Source organism: Pleurodeles waltl, chromosome 8 (genome assembly GCF_031143425.1).
Source record: "Pleurodeles waltl isolate 20211129_DDA chromosome 8, aPleWal1.hap1.20221129, whole genome shotgun sequence".
Lineage (NCBI taxonomy): Eukaryota > Metazoa > Chordata > Amphibia > Caudata > Salamandridae > Pleurodeles > Pleurodeles waltl.
The window spans coordinates 232,509,515-232,521,582 of NC_090447.1; the positions used below are offsets into that span (position 1 = coordinate 232,509,515).

The following is a 12,068-nucleotide window of genomic DNA, read 5'->3' on the forward strand; positions in this document are numbered from 1 at the left end:
TCCATGGCTTCCATACTCTACTTATTGTTCAGTAATGTGTGCAGGTCTAATTTCTGTTGAATGAAGTTTAATAAAATGAAAGTTGAATCTCTGATATACGAGTTACTGACATCTCACCAACAGCTATTGACAAAAAAGTATTGCTGTCAAAAGAACCATACTAGCTTTTATGTTAGTAATAAAAGAAATTGTCTAAGACATGTCCCATTTCTTAAAATGAAATTTCTCAAAATTTAGAACTGATCCAAGCATAATAATTAAATTGTTTTGAGTCCTTCCTTTGGCGTATACAAGCAGGTCCATTATGTTTATTAAACCTGTCCTATAAGAACAACAATGTATTTGATGGAATAATAATTAAATCACAATTCTTTGGAATACATTAGTGACATACCTGGCAGAAGTCAATAAGAAAATGATTTCCAAATGCCAGCAGTCTAGTTTTTGAATGAATTTGACGTTTGTATTGTGCTAAATGCATACATAAATCCATTCATGATATCAAAATAATACTTGGCAAATGTTGTTTTTATTTCAACATGGGGTGTATGGATGTATAAAATGCAAATGTAGTCGGTAACTGTAAGGAAACATTTGTTTAAGTTAGGCCATATAATATTCTAAATAATTCATTTCCATTGTAGGGTTGGATTGAAAGCACACATAAATTACCAGGACAGAATTCCATAGTAATAACTTGTTGGGATCTACATCTCATCTACTAATTAAAGTACAATGAGGTACTGCATATTCTGTGATTAACTATGATCGGGCAATCATGTAACACAACATGATTAACAAAGTTTCCGCCTGCTGGCACAGCCAGAAACAGCCCACAACATAGACGTCGGCTCATAATTGACCAGGCAGCAATGCTGCGGTGCTTAGGGTGCACCAGCACTTGTTGTGCTTTTCACTGTCTACAAAGCAGACAGTAAAAAGCGTGACAGGTCTGGCAATGGGGGCCCATGCACTGCCCATGCCAAATGCATGGCCAGTGTAAGGGGCACAATGGGGCCCCCTGCACCCCTCTCCGCCATATAAAAGCTGGCAGAGAAGGGGGGTTGTAGTCCCTAGGTCAGTGGTGTTCACAGCTTTGCCCTGGTGAATTAGGACTGCCAGCATCACCAGCCCCTCCAGTGGAGGAAAAGTGGCAGTGCTGACAGTCCGACCGTGGTGCAACCACCACGGTCATAATTGTAGCTGTTGGACTGCCACATTGTTGGAGGTCTGACTGCCACCGCCATCATTGTAATGAGGCCCATAGCGTTACTCATGAAAATGTGAGCATTCCATAGTCCACAAGACATGGGCATGATGGATGATAAGAGTTCTTGTGACAACTCCGGCCAATGTTTGCTTGATTCATGAATAGTAAAAGTAAGCATGAAAAGAGTGAAGGGCCAGATATACAAAGAATTTGTCAGGTCGCAAATGGCTCGATTCACAAAATCGGGTTGTTCATGATTAAAAGAAAACTTTTCATGATGTACAAAACAAAAAATGTGATTCAACAACTTGTTACCAAATCGCATTTTGCTTTTGCGATTCTGTGTTTTGAAGGGTTTAGGTTTAGGACGGCCCTTCTAAATACCAAATCGGTCTGTTTTGTATTATTGTTTCACGACAGAATTACATTCACAAAACAGTAATACTTTAACACCGGTTTAAATCTGGTAGTAAGTCATTCGCAAAGGGGAAGAGGTTACCATGGGACCCGTTTCTCTTTGATTATGTAAACAATAATATTTTTTAAGAGCAGTCAGTGTCCCACAGACCGCTGCCTGCTCTTAAAGAATGAAACCTAAACGTTTAATTTTTTTCTTTTTAAATGAACCCCATTTCTCTTTAAGGAAAATGAGCTGCATGGAAAATAGATTGCTTTATTAAAAAAACAGTCACAGACATGATGGTCTGCTGACCTCAGTAGGCCATCATCTCAGTGATGAATGCCATTCCTAATGAGTCTCAAATTGCGACCTACCTCATTAATATGAATGAGGTAGGTCTATTAGTGGTCCACTAGGAGTCGCTAATAAAACTCAAGAGAGTTTCATACATTAGGAGTACTGATTTCCTAATTGCGATTCAGAGAGTATTGCAATTAGAAAATCAGTTTTCCTAATTTTAGTACATCTTGCCAAAGGTTCTCCATTTACTTCTTTTCCACTCCAGTGTAGTTTTACTGATGATTAGTCTCTTGAGGGACCTGGGGCTGCATTGAAAACAAAAACTGACATAATTCAAATAGACACCTTAGAATCCATGTAACAGTTTCTTATGCCCACAGCTAACATTCACAAAGTAGAAGATATCCCTTATGGATAGCTCCAACTTCGGCAATGGGATTTAACCACTTTCTGTTATCAATATCAAATCAATGGATTGCAATTCCAGTTGCTGTCAGCCAGTTATACATATACTTGCAATTCACTAGGATGCGAGGATACCCTTTTTCCTGTGCAAAATAAAATGAGTCACAGGACGGGCATTGTGAGTCGTAAATCAACTGGCAAATACTAATTTAATTAGTTCATTGTATTTGTAAGTTTTACACGTAAAAGCCCTACAATTCTGCACACCTCAGGCATTGTGAGTGCAAATCCCATTAGTGTTCCCATCCCGTTATCACCATGGTGCACCAATTATTTAAAGTATGGTGTGAATAATTGGGTCAACATTTTTAGAGACCGTGTTTTCAATAAAATTAATTTCATAACATTTTCATACTGCTCATCGGCCATGGGTACATACTCCTAGCACTACGGACGGCCTGACTTGTGGATTTCCACGCTGCTCTGAGCTACCTGAATTGTGCATTGCTGAAAGATTTCGCATATCAGAAAAAGTAGCCTGTAGCTGTGAGTGATTTGTGTGTTATGGATAAGGTAAATTCTGCAAGTGGTGAAATATCATACTGAATGATTTTTTTTTTCTCTTTGTGACCTTATTGTGCATGTTAGTGTACACATATTTGACTCACCTTTTCAATTTTGAAGTACTTGGATATAGAGGCTAGCACAATGCCAGGGAGATGTTAAAATAATCAACTCTTTAGTTTTTGAATCGATTATAAATTATCAGTTTTTCTTGACTGCAGATATATTTTGTTTCTTTTTATATCTTTGTTGATGGCTATGTGCAGGTTGAACTGAGTTCCGTATCAAAGATGTTCATTGCATAAAACCAAGTCTAGTTGATGGGCTGTTGATTAACCTTTGCTACTGATTAAGGAAAAAAAGGTTTTCATAAATGTATGTTTTTCTAAGATCGTATCCTTCTTATGCCTGTCAGTGCAATCTAATATAGTAATTGTGTATTCCTTTGCTATGCTCGTTTGGTGGAGTGAATACCAAGCAATAATTTATGTACCTTAAAGACACTGCCGTTTATTAAAGAAGCACTCAGGGATTAAAGCAATGGCAAAGGTATTGTAGTAAAGCTATGACACTAAAATAAAAGTGGTAAAAAAATGTTACTCACAGGTTCCAAACCAGTGAAATAATTTGAGCTATTTACCATGATTTGCACTTTGAAAAAAAAGCTGTTGACATTTAATGAGCCATTTCTGTTAAACCATCTGTTCAGACAAAAATCGTGCAACCCTTTGAAGTGGCAGATATAAACACGTAATTGATTCACTGATCAGAGTTGGGTTGTGTGTCAAAACAATTCATCAACTCTTGTTTTTTCAGTAATAATGTTTTAAACTTCAAATACAGAAAAGACAAAGTATCCCCTATTAATCTAGTCACGGTGCCTATTTAGTATTTCACTTGCAATTGTTGAGGAAAATCCGTCTTTGTTTAACACCTCCCTCCCTCCCTTCTGGGTCCATCTAATGCCAACATTTGAGAAGTAGTTGTGAATTTGTATAATCTCTTGTGCATAAATCTGCTCTTACGTTTTGAAGGCGGGGTAATAGAGAGGATACCATATATAGGCAGGTACATGGCTAAATCCCCTTAACTGCTACAGAACATGTTCCTTTGTAGGGTTTCAGGGAAGATCTAGTGACAAGAGTGTATATTGTTTAAGTTCTATTAAAAAATCAAACATTATTGACACTTGGGGAGGGAGGGCATTATATAGTAGTGTCACAGTGACTTGCACAAGTTTTCCTTCATGTTTTCCACACTGTTCATTCTTTATCGCCTTCATCTACTGAAGAAAAAGTTAGGTCATAGGAGCCAAGGTAGGGGAAGGCACCTGTTGCGGAATCCAGGAGTCACAAGTTGGAATCCCTTTGGCCAACCACAAAACAATGTTTAGGGGAAAGCGATAAACTACATATAGATGTAGAGGGAGCAGACAGAGCTTGATCTGTTTCTTAAGGAAAACACTGGTTTAGGTTTTCAGAATTCAATCTGTTTTTAAAGGAAACCAATGAGTTGGTGGCACCAGCATTAAACATCTTAATGCAAACAAAAATATTTTAGGGAAACTTTGGCTTGCTGGTGTACTCCAAGTTCTGCTCAACAGTGGTAATAGGAAGGATTATTCAGGTACCTGAACGTCTAAGCCTGTCTAACAAACGAGGCATGGTAATCAATGGAATCAGCTTTAGAGGATAGCATGCTTAATATCACATTGCAGAATCGACAGTTGTAGTTTAAGATAGAGATGGACATGTCAGACAAACCCACATAGGTGTTTAATTGAGTGGCACGGAATCTAGAGTAATACATATGTTCTACTGGGCTTTGAAACACATTTAGTTAGCACAAGCTCAACATTGGTTCATTACCAATAACACTTGGTCAAATGAGTTACAAAAAGAGGCAGAGCGCTGTGATTTAATATCCATTGAGAAAGTGGCCAATGGGTGAAGGTTACATAGGGTTTCAATCTTTTATGACACCCTATGCCATTTTACATAGCTGAGGTTTTGTTTGTTCTTCTTTCTGTCGTATTTTGGCTTTGAGGCTTAAATGCTTATGGATTTGTCAGTTCCATCTATATGAAATGAACAAGGGTCTGCTGCCTCATGATGTTTAGGTTTCAGCCTTTATTTTGGGGATACTCTTTTTGGATTGTTGAACAAGAACACTTGAATAAATTCAGTATATGAATGAGTAACAAAACTGTTTTCAGGATCAATGTCTGCTTAGTCTCATGGTATGGACCTTTGATCATGTGTTTTCAGCTTCAGACTCCAAATATATGAGATGCTTTTGCAATAATGCAAAGTGTTTTGGACGTTGACTGGATAGCAAAGTTGTGTAGGCTTGTTGTAAATGGGGTTGGAGGACAATATGCCATACTGTCCTTTGAAAAACATTTAGTATAGTGTGTTAACGTGCCAGGGGATAGCCAAAGAAACATTGTTCTCACAATGAAAAAGATAGCTCACTGTGGTGTGAGGACAAATGATAGAGGCACAACATGCCCATATGCTCTGTTAAAGAGTTATGATTTTTCAGTTATCAAGTTTAATAACTTTGAATATGTTTCCACAATGATGGAATGGGATATGGAAGGCTAAGGATGACAAGAGACAGAAACGACAAAACCACAGCTCTCTTTCTATGTTCCTAAAGGTCAACACTGTAAAGTAAAAGGACTGGGCTTAGACAACGAGGGTACTTTATCCCAGGAATTAGCCCAACGGGTGGTGATGTGAGGGCAGGCTGTGCATTTTAAAAAACCATGTATTTTCTACTTCGAGTTTAAAATAAGTTGGATGGTTTCTTTTGGCAGGAAGATGTTCTTCTACCTTCGTTCTACTTCAAACGCAATGCTGACCCCTAAGGCGAGGCTCAGCTTAGTTTATGTAATTTGATACACTGTATTGCTGTGGTAAATATGACCCAGAGTCTTTCTACCGAAAGAATCTTTCACATATATCGGGTGTAGGTCAGTGGATCTGCTTATCTGCAAATTGATTCTTAGCTAAAGTGCCAGGTAGTAATTAAGGTTGACTTAGAAATATTTTTCAGCATTGTATCAGATGACGTGAAGGTAGCTGAACGTGTTGCTCTCTCTCTTCCTACTCCAGAGGTCTTCAAACTGGGGGGCGGGCCCCCCTAGGGGGGCCTGAAGTGGTCCCAGGGGGGGCCCCAGACTCTGGCCAAAATAAATATTATACAGAGAACAGGCCTTTGTTTTAAGCAGAAGTATGTTATTGCAGTTTTAAAAAAGGTAACAGTACTTAACTGCAATGTTTAAATAGGTTTAAACATATTTAAACATTGCCATGTTTATAAAATAATTGTGAAAAATTCTGGAGGGGGGCCCAATGATTTTTATTTTTCAACTGGGGGGGCGCGGCATTAAAAAGTTTGGAGACCTCTGCCCTACTCTTTTCTTTCTTCCTCTTCCTAATACTGCTTCTATTCCTCTTTTCCATCCTTTTTTTCTCACTCCTTCGTTTTGCCTTCTCTTCCTTCTCTTCATCCTCAACAGCAATCAGTTTTCCTCACAAGCGGGAAATCAGGATCTATCAAATGGAGGAGAAAGTGTTTTCTTCCTGTTATTTTACTGGTCTAATTTGATTTCTTCACTCGGGTAACAATCGCAGTAGTGAGTTCCCTGAAAACTAGACATTGTGTAAGCTGCCTGGCATAACTTCCCTACTGGGACAGTTTAATTGAAATCGCCCATTAACCGGTTCTTTTCCCTTCTGCAACATAGAGTTTTCATGCCTGAATGAGCATCTACATTAGCCAAATAGATCAATGAGACAGTCCTCCCTCTGTTGCATGTATTCCTGTAGAGCGCCATTGACTTCCTGTGGGCTCTTAGATTGGAAATTACACAATTTAAAGTCATTGTTAATGTTGCAGTATCTGTAAAAGCAAATTCAGCTATTATTTCTTATTCAAACTTCACTTCTGACTTGTTTAAACACTTTTTCAACAAAATAGTTTTCACGGGTTATAGTACTATTCAAAAAGTTGAACAGTGATCACGCTTGATTTTTCATGGGCTGTTTATCTTACCAGAAAATGTAGCTGAGAAATAAATAGTGTCAATAAATTCATAGTTGTGCAATTATGAAGGAAGCATGTCATTGATGTTACTAGTATGCGCATTCTGTATAATCAAGTTTTTCCCATAGTTTTAACAAGCATGTGACTATACAATGACTGGTGCATAGTATCCTCCGAAAATACCGTAAGAGGCCGCAACCACTTTCAAATCACTTGCCTAAGAAATCAAGAAATACTTCAGAACGTTTCAGAAAAGTTCCCTCTGACTTGCGTTCTATGATGTGACGTCTAAAATGGAAACATACAGTGCCACTGGTGGAACTGAGAACTACATAGGTAACACTGGGCATTTAAATGGTTTCTTTTTAAAGCATCTAAGCATGCCAAAATGTTGTTAAAAACGATTTTATGCTGCTTTATTTCCATACCTCAAAAGCGTGTTTTGTTTTTCGTGTTGTAAATAAAATGTGTTTGCCATGGGCTAAGCGGGTTAAATATACTTTAAACACAACACTTCTGCAGCAGATATGTAAAATGCTCTGCTTACAATGTTATTTCACATCAAGAGCTCAAAGAAACTATTCCAGAATCCTGCTTCCAGTGAAAGTAGGCAGCACTTATACATTCAAGTCTATCTTTATGTTTTGCAAGCACATACATGCTTGCAAATACTTGAAAACTGATCGTTTATCTTTTGCCACATGCCACGCATGATTGGAATTTCAGACAAGATGATGGCATGGACAACGTTTCTGGTCGCGTGGAATGCACAGAGGCATACAATGGATGGTACACACAATACATTGGGCATTGGGAAACATGGTTCACTAGTTCGTAGAGGGCTGTATTGATTTTTAAAAGTACCTGTGATGATGTTGGGCTTTGGTGGCATGGTGAACTCGTACAGCATAGGTTCAGAATATCCAAGTCTGTTTGCCGCTGTGATTTGCACTTCATAACCCATATTCCACTGTAAATGTTCCAAAATCATTTGGTCTCTGTGAGCTTGCACTCTCTTTTCTATCCAATTATCGTCCTTGTCTTTCTGTAAAGACGCAAAATTACATTGACACATTCAGTTCAAGCTTCTGGGACTGGGGCTGTACCCTTACATAAATTGGCCTCTATAAATCAATCAATGGCGAATCAGAGTGCAACGTTCTGAAAACAAACACTTCTAGATTTATGCATATTCTCAAAATAAATATAACTTAACAGAAACTTACTTGCACAGCACATAACAGAATTTACATACGAATTCCATAAACCGAGTTGCATTAAATTATTCTCTATTAACCCAAAACAATAACTATTAGATCGACATTTGTATTAATTGTGTGGAAACTCAATTACAAACTAATATATACAAAATCCAAATACATAGTTCTAAATATCTTAAAACCTAAACTAACATATTTCATAAACATTTTTCAGTTCTATATCTTTATCGATAGGCAGATATTTTGTGCTACTAAATAAAATAGTTTGCTTGAGCATAATTGCAGTTCAGCTTCTTAAAATCTGTGTTGCTGGTATGTTGACTTCGCTATCCTTTTACGAATGACAGATATGATCGCAGTATAGATAAAACGAAGGGTGGAAGCTGGGTTAGACTCAGCATCTTTAACCAGCCAGGTTTCAGTAATTAACCGAAAATGTAGCTAGTCAGAACCCAAAACATTAAAATTATCGAGGATAGGTTTGTTTTTAAATTAATTGCTAGACAATAGCTTAGTATTGGGGAGTTTACTTTATTATTGTGGCTTCCAGAATTCTTTTTGACCGCTGTAATGCCTATATTTTTATTGGAGCGATTCCTCCCTCTTGTGGAATCAGGGATTAATTGTAATTTTCACTCAGATGTCTGAGATTATGATTGTATTAAGGACTATTGAGGATGCAACGAACTAGAAATGTATACAAGATAGCAACTAATTGTCTCACATTACTATAAGATAATGACATGATATATAACTGTACAATTTGGCTACAGTTTCTCTGTTTAAATGTTAAAAATGCAAATAGAGTTGGAAAACAAAATTGTAACTTTCAGTCAGAGTGTAAGAAAATGGTGAGATTATCTTGATGTCTTACTCCCTGCACTAGTTAGGTTACAGGGGGTTGCAAAACACCCAAAAGATGGTTAATCACTAGCACATGTTCACACAACATCTTAATGAGAAGGCAATCCGTCTCATAGGGACCAAATTATCTCACATATTAAAGAGGTTGTAAACAACCGCATTGACGGGAAACATGACTGAACATGAAAGCATTTTAGACAGGTACATGCCAAGAATGGAATACAATTGCAGCAAAGAAAAGGTTAACATATAGGTTCAGTCTCTAGAATTTCAATATTATTTACCATAGTTTTTCCATGGTCATGGTCATTTTTCATGCTCTTACCTCTAATAGATGAAATTGGCTAATCTTTAATTGGCATATTGAACTTTTCAAGGAAGGAAATAGTAAAAAAATACACCAATTGCATGGAAAATTAAATGTCACTTGTGGCCTGGGAGACCTATTGCCCCATCAACTAGAGTAAGAAATAAACATGACTTCAGGCCTATCTGTATAGCCTGACTCTTTCAGCTTTTACACCGGCAGGTAAACCTGTCAAGATAATCTTTTTGAAAGGACAGAGCCATAGTTTTTTATATGAAAAAAGTCATGCCAAGTAGACCTACTCTCTCTGACGACAAGAGCAACCCAATTGTTCAAGCAAACTTGGATATGAAGCCATCACAAGAACACTGTTAACATGAAACTCATTGTTGTAATATAAAATACTGCTTAAAGTACTGCAGCAAATTCATCACATGCAAGATAGTTTTTTCAGCGCAGTATTGTTTCTGTCAGACATGAATCCACAGTTAACACAATCAACCAATACTTGAAGTGCACATTGGGTACTGTTAGACCTGCCGTGGTCTCCCTTCACTCTTTTGCCTCTGCTTGCCATGTTTTGACTGTATGCTGGACTCCGTTTTTGCTGTTTTTGGTACTCTGGGCACTTTACCACTGCTGACCAGTGCTAAAGTGCAAGTGCTCCTGTGTAAAGTGTATGTGTAACTGGCTTTTCCATGATTGGCATATTTGATTTACTAGTAAATTTCTAGTAAAGTGACTAGAGGTACCCAGGACCTAAAAATCAAATGCTACTAGCGGGCATGCAGCACCGGTTGTGTTACCCACATTAGTTGCCTTGTAAACATAGCTCAGACCTGCCACTGCAGTGTTTGTTTGTGTAGTTTAAAACTGGCAATTCGACCTGGGAACTGTACCCACTTACCAGGCCCAAACTTTCCCCTTTTTATACATGTAAGGCACCTCTACGGTAGGCCCCAGTTAGGTCCATGGGCAGGGTGCAGTGTATGTTAAAGTTGGGACATGTACTGATGTGTTTTACATGTACTAGCAGTGAAATACTGCCAAATTTGGTCTTCACTGTGCAAGGCCTATTTGTCTCACAGGTTACCATGGGGGCTGCCTTTAAATATTCTTATTAAAGAATAGCTCCTCTTTGAGAGCAGATAGAAATCTGGAGTTTGGTGTCTCAGACCTCACAATTTAAAAATACATCTTTTAGTGGAGTTGGTTTTTATATTGTGATTTTGAAAATGCCACTTTTGGAATGTAGGCATGTTCTTGCTTTAACCATTCTGTGACTTTGCCTGTTTGTGGATTCCCTGTCTGGGTCAGGCTGACAGTTGGTCTGTTTGTAAATCTCCCCTAGACAGCGACACAAAGGAAGCTGGGGTGTAGCCTGCATATCCTGATGAGCCATCTGGGCTAGAGTGGAGGGAGGAGTGGTCACTTACACCTGAATGGGCTGTGCCTGCCCTCTCACAATGCAGTCTCTAACCCCCTAATGTGCGTCGGGGGCCTGACCTTGGCAAGGCAGTATCCTGTAGACAACAGAAACTTTCCTTTGAGGTTAGTCTGCTTCAAAGGCAGACGCTTTCCTTTGAAGTTTGCCTACTTCAAGAGCAGAAAGGGTTATAAGTAGTGGACCCAAAATCACAGGTTTTAGCTCCCTTGTGGAAGCAAGAGAAATCTCTGCCAAGGAGAAGAGCTGAAGAGAAGTGCTGCCCCTGCCTGTGACTTTGCTTTGTTGGGCTATCCTGCAGTTGCTGCTTCCGCCTGTGAAAGGGGACAGACTGGACTTTGCTGTGTATTCCTGCTTGAGAAGAATGTCCAAGGGCTTGAACTGAGCTTGCCTCCTGTTTTGGAGTATCAGGGCCATCAAAGACTTCCTCTGCCTCATAGTGCTGTGTGGACCTCCTGTCCCTGTCCTGTGGGACTCCTCTGGGTGCTGCCTGGGTGTCTGTGGGCTCTCTGGGTTACTGAGGACCACCTCTGACTCCCCTCATAGGTAGAGTCAAACTGGTCCTTCCTGGTCCCCGGCAGCTCCACTTTCCACTAACTGCGAGTTTTGTGTGTGCCAAGGCTTGTTGGCAGAATCTGAAGACTCAAACTCGATTGCAATCCTCCTTCTGGCATGGGATATCACCTGCATCCTCCAGGAACCCGACTTTGTCTTCTTGGGTGCAGTGCTGACTCTCTTTCACCGGTGGTTCACCTCTTGCTCCTTCATACTGGTGGGTAGGAGCTCTGCTATGCTTCTTGAACTTGGTCCCCCTTCTTCCACAGGTCTTCTTGTCCAGGATTCCATTATTGGTGTCTTGTAGTCTCTTCTGGGTTTTGCAATATTCTTCTTTATTTCTTTATGTATGTTATGGTAAGGGGGAGGAGCCAAAATGGCGGCCGGGACGGTCGCTTGATTCGAGCGCTCCGTCCCCGGCTCGTTCGAAGCATCCTGTAAGGCGCCCCCCGCAGCCTGGCTGAGGCGGCCGGGACGGCGGCTCGACCGGGGGGGACCGGGGCGTCTAATCAGAGTCGTGTGCGCCCCTCGGAGAGCGAGCGAATTGGAGCCGGGACTAGTGGGCTCGCGCCGGGTGCGGCGCCGAGCGGGAGGAGCTGCGCCTGTGGCCCCGATCGCGCGCTCGCCGGACGCGGCCGCCTCCCGCCTCTGGGATTGCTCGTGGCCGGGGGGGCTGAAGCGCCGCGGCCAAAACGGGCCGCACAGCGAACTTAGCAAGGCGTCCTGAGGCGCGTGAAGCTGGTGCC

The 12,068-nt window shown here is 40.2% G+C and overlaps 1 protein-coding gene across 5 annotated transcripts in view; it reads right to left on the minus strand.

Moving 5' to 3' along the window:
- The window catches only part of NCAM2 (neural cell adhesion molecule 2), a 1,466,086-nt gene that overhangs the window by 121,000 nt on the left and 1,333,018 nt on the right, over window positions 1-12,068 (minus strand). For all 5 annotated transcript variants that reach the window (XM_069204093.1, XM_069204094.1, XM_069204098.1 and 2 more), the window contains one exon: window positions 7,797-7,977. In XM_069204093.1, coding sequence (XP_069060194.1) covers window positions 7,797-7,977 — 181 coding nt within the window. The remainder of the gene's footprint in view (window positions 1-7,796; window positions 7,978-12,068) is intronic.